We start from the raw sequence: 13,502 nt of genomic DNA on the forward strand, positions 1-13,502 counted from the left end.
AAACCTCATAAGGCTAGACTGCTTCATCTTTGCATTCGCACTGTTGGGTAGTATAGATACTCAGCAGATGTTGGCTGACTGAGCTTTACAAATGATTGAATGTATTAAAATTCAGATTGTTTTAATTGTTGATAATGTAAAAATTATTGTTTTGGCTTGCCTTTTTTTTTTTTTTTTTTTTGACCCTTTCCATTCCCCTGTCTCCTCTCAAAGATCATTTGAAACACAGTTGTCCAGAGTGGAAGCAGAATTGTTAAGAAGAGAAGCTCCTCCCTCTTATGGACAATTGATTGCCCAGGGTTTAATTCCACCAGTTGAAGATTTTCCTGTTTGTTCACCTAATCAGGTATGTTACAACTTATTATGATTTCTGATTTAGTACCTTTTAAAATAAAATCTATACTTGTATGTAATGGTAAAGGGCCCTTGACTGTGTCAGAATTTTTGCAGTCAAGCCAAGAATTAAGTATATGGAGAATTTAAAATTATACAGTTGACCCCTGAACAATGTGGGGATTAGGGGTACCCACCCTCCGAGCAGGCAAAAATCCACGTTTAACTTGAGAGTCAGCCCTCTCTGTCCTGAGCCCACCATCCACACATTCAACCAACCATGGATCATGTAGAATTACAGCATTTACTAATAAAAAAAAAAATCCACATGTAAGTAGACTTTTTTGGTTCAAGCTCATTGTTGTTCAAGGGTCACTTCTGATTGTTTCATGGTATTTTACTTATTTATTTGCCTTTTTTTTTTCTTTTTTTATTTAGGGCCACATCCATGGCATATGGAGGTTCCCAGGCTAGGGGTCATATCAGAGCTGCAGCTGCCAGCCTACACCACAGGCCACAGCAACACAGGATCTGAGCCATGTCTGTAACCTAAACCACAGCTCACAGCAATGTTGGATCCTTAACCCACTGAGCAAGGCCAGGGATCGAACCCACATCCTCATTGCTACTAGTCAGGTTCATTAACCACTGAGCCACAATGGGAACTTCTCACTGTATTTTAACAGATACTACAAAATTCAAAAATATACTTTTCATTCTTTACTTCTGATTTGGTTGTGTGACTTAAGCATTCTACTACTTAGGGTAATTTAGTGAGTTAAAATTCAAACAAAGTTTGACGACTTATTTTCTACTTGAGCTGAATATTTAGAAGATTTAAGAATGACTACTTCAGCATAAAATTGATATGCTTAGTAAGAGATTAGTAACATGCTAGATTAAAATAAAAGTAGGAGTTCCCGTCGTGGCGCAGTGGTTAACGAATCCGACTAGGAACCATGAGGTTGCGGATTCAGTCCCTGCCCTTGCTCAGTGGGTTAACTATCCGGCGTTGCCGTGAGCTGTGGTGTAGGTTGCAGACGCGGCTCGGATCCCGCGTTGCTGTGGCTCTGGTGTAGGCCGGTGGCTACAGCTCCGATTCGACCCCTAGCCTGGGAACCTCCATATGCCGTGGGAGCAGCCCAAAGAAATAGCAAAAAGACAAAAAATAAATAAATAAATAAATAAAATAAAATAAAATAAAAGTAGTTGATGGGAATGCCCTTGTGGCACAGTGGGTTAAGGATCAGGCATTGTCAGTGGCTCAGGTATCTGCTGTGACGCAGGTTTGATCCCTGGCCCAGGAACTTCCACATGCTGTGGGTACAGCCAAAATAAATAAATAACTTAAAAATAATAAAAGTAGTTAACATTTTCACCTGATGAGAGAAACTTCTTCATAGCTGGATTTTCTAGTGCTTAAAAATTCGTATCACTTTATTTAAACAGTAACTCATTCTTTATTAATGTCTCTGAATTCTTTAAATTTTTGTTAGCAATTTCTTTTTTTTAGTTGAAGTATAGTTGATTTACAGTGTTGTGTTAGTTTCAGGTATACAGCCAATGATTCAGTTATACACATATATATTCTTTTTCATATTCTTTTCCATAAGTTATTACATAGTAGTGACTATAGTTCCCGGTGATCTCTTTAAAGGGGGTTATTTTTCAGTGCTTAAAATTGTGCCAGGGTTCATAAGGGCATAGAAATTTATACACTTAAAATGTCTATCCAGAAACATTTCTAAAACTTGTTCCCAGTATCAGAATTAAGGAACACTTTTGAACATTGTTTTCCCAGTGATTTAATTCTGTTCAAAATGGAAGGCCATTTCCTTTATGGTAAATGAGATTTCTGATTATAGTCTTTCACCCTATTTGAGTCTTTTAGGAAATCTTTTTAAGAATTTGTAGTTTTAAAATATTTCTCTGGGTGTAATTTGCTAAGTCAGTAATTCAGAAGCTCCACTGGCTGGAATTTTGTGTGCAACACAGGAAAAACCTACATTGTGGCTGTTATATATTTTTGGTCCTGCCATGGAGAAGGTTTCTTTTCAGGTAGGAATTCAGAGGATGGTTAATTCTACCCACCCACTCCACTGTCTGCAAGCCACCACCCCTATACCCTGAGGCTACCTTCAAGAGTTTAGCCAATTGTGAAGTTAGGGGAGCCAAGTCCATACATGATAGGAGTTCCCACTGTGGCACAGCAGAAACAAATCCACCTAGTATCCATGAGGATATGGGTTCAATCCCTGGTCTCGCTCAGTGAGTTGGGGATCCAGCATTGCCATGAGCTGTGGTGTAGGTTGCAGATGTGGCTTGGATCTTGTGTGGCTGTGGCTGTGGTTTTGGCTGGCAGCTGTAGCTCCAAATGGACCACTAGCCTGGAAACTTCCATATGCCATGAGTGTGGCCCTAAAAAGCCAAAAAAAAAAAAAAAAAGTCCAATATAGCCCTCACTTCTAACACCACTTGTAGGCCTTAGGTTTGATAATTCACAAGAAGGACTCAGAAATCATTGAAAATTGTTAAAACTCAGAGTATAAGGTGGTACATAGCTTTTATTGCTGGGAGCGGACAGAGGTTAAATAAGCCAGAGGAAGAGATATATAGGACAGTTCAGGAAGGTACCGAAGATGACCCTTCCAATTGTCTTTAACCCTTTAAAATCAGGACATTGTTACTCTCTTGACACAGAGATGTGACAGTTTGCACAGAATGTGGCCAACTAGGGTAGCTCACCTAAGTTCAGCGTCCAGAGATGTTATTGGAGCTCTGTCCCATGGGCATGATTAATTGCACATGTAGCTGATCCTGGTCTCTAGCCCCTTGACTGGTAACTGCTGACTCAAGGCCCCCACCTTACATCACAGTATTGGTGTGGCTCAGAGCTTCCACCTAAAACACAGTGCTACTGACCGGCTGGCCAAGGCTTCATGCATGACACTCCCATCAGAGATGACATTCTAGGATCTGAGATCTCATCTCAGGAGTAAAGGACCAAGGTCACTTTGGCTAAGGTTCTTTACCACCCACTACAGCATCCCTCTTGGGTTATAATTTACCCTTGGGAGGGAATTCTCTTTCAACAAAATTTTGAAGTAAAATATATTTGCCAATGGTAAACTAGAATTTTATAAGGTTAATGAGATTAAACTCTCAAGATTGAAGCTTTTGGTAATAAATTATACTATTATAAATACTATTATCTCCATATTAGGTTTTACAAGAAAATAATCTTCTGAAATACCATCTTATTCAAAGTACCATCTTCTGAATTACCATCTTATTCAAAGTAGAAATCCTTTCTAAAGAAAGCTTTCTTCTGCTTCATAAACTGAAGAATAAAAAAATTATTCCTAAAACAATCATGAGATGCCCTTGTAGAATCTAATGTAAAATTGGTAATCATTTAATTAAACAGACTTTGAAATGAGTACAGAGCTACATCTCACTGTGACAGACTGTACTGTGTTCAAGTAGGCTTTAAAGTATGCTGAAGGCATTGTTGATCTTGATGGGTGGCCGCTGCATAAGAGGGGAAGACGTCTGAAGAGCCTTTTCTTCCTTGCTGGATTAATGACCTTCCTCACACAAAGCCTGGGAACTTGAGTGCCAAATGAGAAGGACCAGATCTATGGAGAAGTCCATAGGGTTATTGAAAATTTATAGTTAGTTTATATTTACAGTCTCAATTGGTGAAAAATCTTACTTATATAGTAAATTTATATGTGCTGATACTCAGATTTCTTATTGACAGTTTATTCTTTTTTATTATTATTTTTATTTTATGACTGCACCCAGGGCATATGGAAGTTCCCTGGCCAGGGATTGAATCCCTGCGACCTATGCCACAGCTGTGGCAATGCCAGATCGTTTTAACCCACTGCACAGGACCGGGAACCCCAGCTCTGCCATGACCCGAGCCTCTGCATTCGGATTCTTAACCCGCTGTGCCACAGTGGGAATTCCAACAATATGTTCTTTACTGGGAAATATTCTATGAGAGTAACTTCTTAGCTTTCTGTGAATTATATTCTAGGGATTATGTTCAAAATGCCTTTATGGAAATCACAGATAAATGCAATACCAATCACAGAGAGATGGAGAACACATGCTGTCATATCTTTTTATTCTCCTTTTTTTTTTCTGTATGTAGTGGGGGCGGGGAGAAACTATATAATCGTTTGGAAGGGAGTATATCAACTGACCATTATTTTTTTGGAAATACTATGTTTTAAATATTAAATGCCAAATTGATGAAGGCTGTGTTCATTCCAAGTTTGATTACTCTTTTTTATAACCACTAGATGGAGCTTAAAGACTGTTTTTATAAATGCTGTAGATTTTTAAAATAATAATAATCCTGAAAGTCATTCCTCTAGAAAAAAGAGTAGATTTTTTCTTTCAGTTGGGGAATATAGTCATCTCCCATAAGCACTAGTTAAAAATTACCAATTTTTCAAAGAATAAGGCCATAATTTATGTTTAACATGAAGCTATAGAAAATACCTAAATCTTTACAATTGAGAAGGGATCCAAATGTCTCAGATACAATTGAATAGTGCTATAAACAAATTAATTTGACTTTTTGTTTCCTGTGCTGCATTACAAATATAGTAATTCCTTTATTTATCACAATATAAATAAATTAGGAATTCCCATGGTGGCTCAGTGGTAACGAACCCGACTAGTATCCATGAGGACTTGGGTTTGATCCCTGGCCTCGTTCAGTGGGTTAAGGGTCTGGTGTTGATGTGAGCAGTGGTGTAGGTTGCAGACGTGGCTCAGATCCTGCATTGCTGTGGCTGTGGTGTAGGCCTGCAGCTGTAGCTCAAATTCAACCCCTAGCTTGAGAACTTCCATATGCCACCAGTGTGGCCCTAAAAAGACAAATGTATGTATGTATCCTCAGTATTCAGTGATTCAATCCTTGAGAACCAATTGTGAGATATAAGTTTCACATGTTTTGGAAAGTTTCAACCTTGCAAATCAAGTGTAACTTGCTCTGTGTTAAAAAAAAAAAAAACAAAAAGGTAAGCTGCCCATTTTTTTACATTATTTTAGGTCATTTAGTGCATTATGTTTTCCAGTTTTTGCACACTTACAGCATTGGATTACTTTGTGAAGCTTTGAAACAAAATAGCTTTGTAATTGACATTAAATATCATTTTTAAAGTTGTATATATAAAATGAAGTATCAAGAAAAGCTTAAACACAGTGAACAGTGGTTCAAGTTACAGGTTAGATTCTGGAGTAGGGTGAGCCTATATGGAAGAGAGAATTTAATTCATCCTCCATAGACCCTAACACCGAGTAATAGAATTTTTAGCCACAATGCAGTCTTAGTAGAAAGGTGTTTTCCATCTTAATACCTTATTAACTATCTTAAAATGTTTTTCTTCCTTCCTTCTCTCCTTTTTGGCAGGCTTCTGTTTTGGAAAACCTGAGGCTGGCTGTGCGGTCTCAGCTTGGATTTACTTCAATCAGGCTTCCTATGGCAGGCAGATCAAGCAACATCTGGAATCGTATTTTTAATTTTGCAAGATCACGCCATTCAGGGTCCCTGGCTCTGGTCTCAGCAGATGGAGATGAGGTTGTCCCTAGTCAGAGCACCAGCAGAGAACCTGAAAGAAATCACACTCACAGAAGTTTGTTTTCTGTGGAGTCTGATGACACAGACACAGAAAATGAAAGAAGAGATTCTGCAGGTGCGTCCGGCGGGGTTGCAGCTCCTTTACCCCAAAAAGTCCCTCCCACAACAGCTGTAGAAGCAACAGTGGGAGCAAGTGGAAGTTCCTCAGCTCAGAGTACCCGAGGTGGTCACACAGATGCCGGACGGGATGTGACAAACGCGGAACCCCCAAGTGTGAGTCCAGCTCGGCACCAGCTCACAAGCGCGCTAAGTCGTATGACTCAGGGGCTGCGTTGGGTACGTTTTACATTAGGGCGATCCAGCTCTGTCAGTCAGAACCAGAGCCCTTTGAGACAACTTGATAATGGGGTAAGTGGAAGAGAAGAAGATGATGATGTTGAAATGCTAATTCCAGTTTCTGAGGGAGCTTCAGACTTTGATGTGAGTGACTGCTCCAGACCTCTTCTTGATCTTGCCTCTGATCAGGGACAAGGGTTCAGACAACCATACAGTGCAACAAACCCAGGAGTAAGGCCAGGTAGTCGTGATGGCCCCTGTGAGCGCTGTGGTATTGTCCACACTGCCCAGATACCGGACACTTGCTTAGAAGCAACACTGAAAAATGAAACCAGTGATGATGAAGCTTTGTTACTTTGTTAGGTACAAATCCCATAAGGGAGACTGGATACAAGTTGGAGCAATATCCATTCACTGTTTTGTAACTTTACAATTAAACTAGTTTTAATTTAAAAAGAAAAGATGCAGGGTGATTTCTCATTATCATATGTTAGCCTGCATGTTTAAATCAAACAGCTGTAACTCTATGAAGTTTAGAGTTTACTGTTTTAGCAGCTAAAAATGAATTATGTATTCATATTGTTCAATGATGTTCTTCCATTTGTTTCTAATTGTTTTCATCCTGGTACTGTAGTTTACAGTAGAGATATGGCTGCTGAAACTCATTTGACCGTCAGTTTATCTACCCTCTGTTAGAATGTTTCTTTGTATAAAATAATATCTTCTTTTAATTAAACCCTTTATGCTTTTGCCAATACATCTTGTAACTTAATATACTAGATGTTAAGGTTGTTAATATAAAAAGAAAAACCCTTATACTCACTGTTTTCTTTGTATAACATTTGTCTAAACATTATTGGATTTCATCATAATATGAGCTTGTCAAAGGGAAAAAAAAACTTTGTCTAAATTTTTTTCTCTTATGTTTAACATGCAGTGATGTGAAATTTAGAGTTAGATAAATTAATGGCAAAAAACCTCTTTTATAGATTTTCTAATGTTGACTTTAATACTCTAATATGGTACAAACCAAATGGTAAAAATCCCAAGTCATTTTTTTTTTCATCTCTTATTTAAGAACAGAATTTAGTGAATGACGATATTCTACTATGCATTAAATCTTGAACTTTATATAATATGTACAAAAATTGTACAAGATAAGTTCCAACTGGTAATGTCTTTCCCTGACACAGGGTTATGCTTGTATTGGACCCTAGGGATTTGCACTAAAATCATATCAAGGTCTCAGATGAATTTAGTGCTCAAGCACTATCACTTTAAATGCTATTATTTGCTATCATAATGACTATATATTTCCATAGCTTTTTGGGGGATGAGGGGGCATTTTTATTACGACCAGAGGTTGCTTTGCTGGTTTCATATTTATTTGTTGTATTTAAAGACTGCATTATTGTAAGAAAGTGATTTTTTCAATATATTTTATTCATGAGGGGAGGTTTATGCTACATGTTGAAAAGCAAATTAAGAAATCAGTCAGATCACCTCTCTTTTTAATGTAAATTGCAAAACCCTGCCTATTTTTTTATTGTCAGTTCCCATTTATTTATTCTTTAGCTGTCTGTTTTATTAGCTTAATAATTGAGTATGAAAAATGTATTTGTGTGTGATTATTGCTATTTATTAAATTTTAAATACTTTGCTGAATGTCATTTTAAAGCATGTTTGAGGTCTTGTGTATTTGTCGTGTTATGCTGTCAGGAAGAACTGACTGAACTGTTTTAATATGTATCAAAAATTAAAATGACTTTTTTTTTGTATTGCCTTGAGGTACTTTTTAAGTCAAAGTTGCTCTTTATTTTTGTTCATTTGGTACATATACAGATTCATGCCATGGAATATGCAGTATGTCTAGAAGAAAAATTAAAAGGGGGTTATTCTTTCTTACTTACCTTATAGTAAAGGAATAGCTTATACCAGTTCTCAGTGAGGACATGAATATTACTTTCCCTTTGAAAAAACTGTCTCTCTTTTTTTTTCTTTCTTTTTTTTTTTTTAGGTCTGCAACCTAAGGCCTGTGGAAGTTCCCAGGCTAGGGGTCGAATTGGAGCTGCAGCTGCTAGCCTACACCACAGCCACAGCAACATGAGGTCTAAGCCACATCTGTGACCTACATCACAGCTCACAGCACCACCGGATCCTTAACCCACTGAGCCAGGCCAGGAAAAGAACCCACATCTTCATGGATGCTAGTGAGGTTCTTAATCCACTGAGCCACAATGGGAACTCTGAAAAAACTGCCTCTTAATTGATTTATTTTATAAGATACAGTAACTCAATCAGTTCTCTTTTTATATTATTTTCAAATACAATTTAGACTCCTATACCACATTTTATTGGCAGAATTTGGGTTACCAAATTAACCTTGTTTTGGTCCTGCTAATAATATACTATCACGTACAGATTTTTTGTTTTCTGACATGAGTTTTAATAACTAATATATCTTATTGATTCAAACAGTAAAAAAAATTAAATCTGTCTCCTACCCCTGACACCCCTGGTTCCTTTTCAAAGAAACAGGTGCCAATACCACAATCTTATATACACGCCAAAAATACCATATAGATACCTATGTGTATCTATATGTTTAAATGCTATATGTTGTAATACAAATTGTAACATACTACATACACTTTTCCTGCACTTTTTTCCAAAGAAGAAAGTGTATCTACTACTGTTTGAATGTTGAAAGTAAAGATGGGTGTTCTGTTATTTGATTTTTCACATTTAAAAAATTGATCTATCCTAAATTTAAGGCTCTACTTTTTTTTCCTAGATAACTACCTAGTTACTGCAAGGTTGCTTATTAAATAATTTATCCTTTCTTCACTGTTGGAAATGACCCTTTTATCATACTGTAGATTTTCACAGTATGTGGATATGTTTCTAGACTCCTCATTCCATTCTCTTTGGTTACCCTGCCTTTCTGTTTTTATACCTGTTCTACACTGCTATCATAACTGTAATGTCTTTTTGGCCACACCTGCAGGATATAGAAGTTGTTCTGGGGCCAGGGGTCAAACCTGCACCACAGCAGTGATGAGGCCAGGCCCTTAACCTGCTCAGCCACCAGGGAACTCCGTGATAACTAATTTTTTTTTAATGGCCATACCCGTGGCATATGGAAGTTCCTGGGACAGGGAGTAAATCCTGCGACCTGTGCTGCAGCTGTGACACCAGGTCCTTTAACCACTGGACTGGGCTGGGGATCAAACCCACATCTCTGCAGTGACCCAGGCCACTGCATTTGGATTCTTAACCCACTGCACAACAGTGGGAACTCTAATAACTGTAATTTTTAAATATGCAAATATTCTTGCTCATTTTTCTATTTTAACTTTAGAATCAACCCTTTGTGTTCCTCAAAACAAATCCAGAGTACTTTTTTTTTTTTTTGGACAGTTCTACTTTTATAGATTAACTTGGGGAAATTTGACATCATTACCATGTTAAAGCTTCTGTCTAAATCATGGTGCCCTATCCAAAAGATGGTTCCCAGAGATCCCACTGTGGTGCAACAGGATCATTGTCAGGACACAGATCTGATCCCCAGTGGGTTAAAGGATCTGGTGTTGCTCAGATCTGATCCCTGGTCCAGGAACTTCATATGCTGCAAGGCAGTGGAAAAAAAAACAAAACAAAAATATGATTCCCATTTTTTCAGGAAATCACAACTATGGCTCAGATCTGACCCCTGGCCCCGGAACTTCATATGCTGCAGGGCAGCGAAAAAAGAAAAAACAAAAAAATGATTCCCATTTGTTCAGGTCTATTTTTTGTTGTTTGCTTTTGCTTCATATTTTCCTTTTACAGAGATCTTGTCCATGTTTTGTAAGAGTTAGTCCTTAAAAGTTTTAATATTTTTGGTTTCTTTATTAAGGAAGTATTTTCTGTTTATAATTTAGTCTGATTTCAGTATAAATGAAAGCTAGTGATTTGTTAATTTTCTACCCAGCTACCAGACTCATTTTCTTATAGTTTGTAGAAGCACTTCAGTTAATTCTTTTGTGTTTTCAAGTTATACAGCCATCTTCCAATTTGCATACCTCTTTATGTCTTAACTGCATTGTCTAGTACTTCTAGAATAATATTAAAATATATTGCCTATAATGAATTGGGTTGAGATATATACATTTAATCGTGTTAAAGGGTATATCCATTGATCCCCTCATTTAAAAGAAATTAGGCAAGAATGCACATTGAATTTTATCACATGCCTTTTCATTTTCTATGGAGATGATCATTTGACTTTTCTCCTTTGACCTTTTAATATGATAGATTTTACTACTATATTTTGTAATTTTGAACCATCCTTGCATTCCTGAAATAAATACCTGACCATGCATATTATTCTTTTAATATATTTCCAGATTATGTTTTATATTTTATTTAGTATATTTGCATATGTATTTATTCATCAGTGTGATTAGTCCACTGTGTTTGTGTGTGTGTTATTTTTAAGAAGGCTTGTTATTAATTTTATGCTGGAAATTTGGAAATGTTTTTCTTTTTCCCATGCTCTGGAGTCATTTACATAGCATTGAAATGTTCTCGTCCATAAAATTTCAGTGAAATTATCTGGGTCTGGTGGATGTTTGGCAAATAGCTCTCTAGCAGCTCTGTTGGTATTTGCTATGGTAATTGGTCTGTGTAGTTTTTATGTCTTAGCTGGGCTCATCAACCATCTATTTTGTCCAGGTTTTCAGGTTCATTTTCCTAGGGTTGAGCAAAGTACCCCTTCCTCTTTTGTGCATTTGGCTCTTTCCCCCTTATTATGTATTATGCTTGCTCCCTTATTGTATTAATTAAGATAGTTAATAGTTGAGCAGTTATTTTATTGTGGCTTTTTTTTTTGTTTCCTCCTAAGTGGTATGTTTTGGATGTCTCTTTAATTTTTCCATTTTCCAATTAACTGATTTCCTTTAATAAATTTCCTACTTTTTGCTTTCCGTGGTTTATTTTGTTGGTTTATTTCCCTGAAATCCTTGAGGTAGCAATTAATTCATTTTTTATTTCTTGATTATTATTGATATGAGATTTAAGATGTGGACATATCTGAGCACTGAATCATTTAGATGTATTCACATTGTCATTACTTTTTACAATCTAGGTGTTCTAAAATTTCAATTTTTATTTCCTCTTTAACCTACAAGTTGTTTAAAAAAGGATTTTTCCTTTTTTCTTTGCTTTCTTTTTTTTTTTTTTTCCTTTTTCTTTTTTTCTCCCCAGATAATGGCATTTCAGTATGGGCAGTAGTTTTGTTTTCTGATTCTTTTTTTTTTTGTCTTTTTGTATTTTCTAGGGCTGCTCCTGAGGCACATGGAGGTTCCCAGACTAGGGGTTGAATCAGAGCTATAGCCTCCAGCTTATGCCAGAACCACAGCAATATGGGATCCGAGCTGCGTCTGCAACCTACACCACAGCTCACAGCAACGCCAGATCCTTAACCCACTGAGCAAGGCCAGGGATCGAACCCACAACCTTATGATTCCTAGTCAGATTCGTTAACCACTGAGCCATGACGGGAACTCCTGTTTTGTGATTCTTTTATTTTCATTTTTGGCATCAAGATCAGAGAATGTTATGTATATTAAATATGCTGTGGAAAGTTTATTGTCTCTTATTAATTTTTAAAATATTCCAGGATCACTTAAAAAGTGTTATCTCTTTACAGGATATAGACTTTAGCACATATTACTCAGATGTATCCTGTGTCATTTAGATCTTCGCTGTCCTTTGTCTTATCTCATCAGTCTGTCCATCAGAGCACCAGTGTTGGTAAGAAGGAAGGGATGGGGAACAAAGGGACTATGTCAGATGGGCTCTGGGGGCAGCAGCCCCACCTCAGCTCATGTCACTCACTAGAACTGAGATTGTAAGCACGTGATGGGGGGAGTCTTTCAAAGAGCTGTTGGGGTTTTAGCTGCTACTGCTGCTTACCACTGTCATCCCCTGTTAAGCTGGAAATAAATGCATATGACAGGTTAAAAGAATAAAGGAAAAAACAGCAGACTGAATTCATTAGTTTATTGAGTCCCTAGCGCAGACCCAGTAATACTGACAGTGGTGACCTCCCTGCTGCTCTCCATTCAAGATGTGTGGCCATTCCCTCTCACCCTTCCTCCTGAATTCCAGGGAGAAAATGGCAGCAACTTGATAGGATCTGTTTTACTCAAGTGGGCCCCTGTTTAAAAATGGATCGACATCTCTACAGAAGTTTCTTATGACTTAGTCTCAGAAAGCCCAAAATGCCACTTCTGCCATGTTCTGTTGATCCAACAAATCACTATGGCCAACGCATATTCCCAGAAAGAGAGATAAATTCCACTCTCCATAGTAAACATAGCAAAGAATCTGTGACATCTGTAATCGACCACAAGACAGAACCTGATATCTAAGAAACACTAAATTGCCAGAATTAATATTTCAAGCAGAAAAACAGTGCCATTGTCTCCCACTAAGAAGCTTGTTTGCTAAAAGGATATCGCATCAATTCAGCCACTTGGTCATGTGTCAGATACATTAACTGTGCATATCTTAATATTTATTAGGAGTTCCCTTTGTGGCGCAGTGGTTAACGAATCCGACTAGGAACCATGAGATTGCGGGTTCGGTCCCTGCCCTTGCTCAGTGGGTTAACGATCCGGCGTTGCCGTGAGCTGTGGTGTAGGTTGCAGACACGGCTCGGATCCCGAGTTGCTGTGGCTCTGGCGTAGGCCAGTGGCTACAGCTCCGATTCGACCCCTAGCCTGGGAACCTCCATATGCTGCTGGAGCAGCCAAGAAATAGAAAAAAAAAAAAATTATTAGATATACAACAGTAACGATTTGCCTTTACATGTTTGAATGAAAAATCGTAGCACTGGTGCAAATTTAGATAAGCATATTTAGGCAGTTGATGAGTGTTAACAATTAGCAATTACTTTTACATAAGCTTATTTCAACATAGGTTATCAGAACCTGTAAAATACTTTTAAATGTATTAAAGGCATCGTGTATAAAAATATGGAGCTGCACTGCCTGTCCTGCTCCTTCCTATCATGAGATCTTCAGCAAGTCCATCCTTTAATCACTCTGTACTTACATGCTTCATCTATCAATGGGGGTGATGCGGCTGTTGGAAAATTTAAATATACATAGAGCTCTTGGAGCAGTGCCTGGCTTGTCATAAGGACTTTGTCTTTGCTACTATTGTCATTGTCTGTATGTTAAACAGA

The 13,502-nt window shown here is 37.6% G+C and overlaps 1 protein-coding gene across 2 annotated transcripts in view; it reads left to right on the top strand.

Annotated features, from left to right (window-relative positions):
* LRP12 (LDL receptor related protein 12) overlaps positions 1-8,067 on the top strand; it is a 77,851-nt gene extending 69,784 nt beyond the window's left edge. For both annotated transcript variants that reach the window (XM_047783433.1, XM_047783434.1), the window contains 2 exons: positions 214-346; positions 5,765-8,067. In XM_047783433.1, the coding sequence (XP_047639389.1) occupies positions 214-346; positions 5,765-6,631 (1,000 nt within the window). In that variant the 3' untranslated portion in view covers positions 6,632-8,067. The remainder of the gene's footprint in view (positions 1-213; positions 347-5,764) is intronic.
* Positions 8,068-13,502: the final 5,435 nt, after the last annotated feature.

Source organism: Phacochoerus africanus, chromosome 6, assembly GCF_016906955.1.
Source record: "Phacochoerus africanus isolate WHEZ1 chromosome 6, ROS_Pafr_v1, whole genome shotgun sequence".
Classification (NCBI taxonomy): Eukaryota; Metazoa; Chordata; class Mammalia; order Artiodactyla; family Suidae; genus Phacochoerus; species Phacochoerus africanus.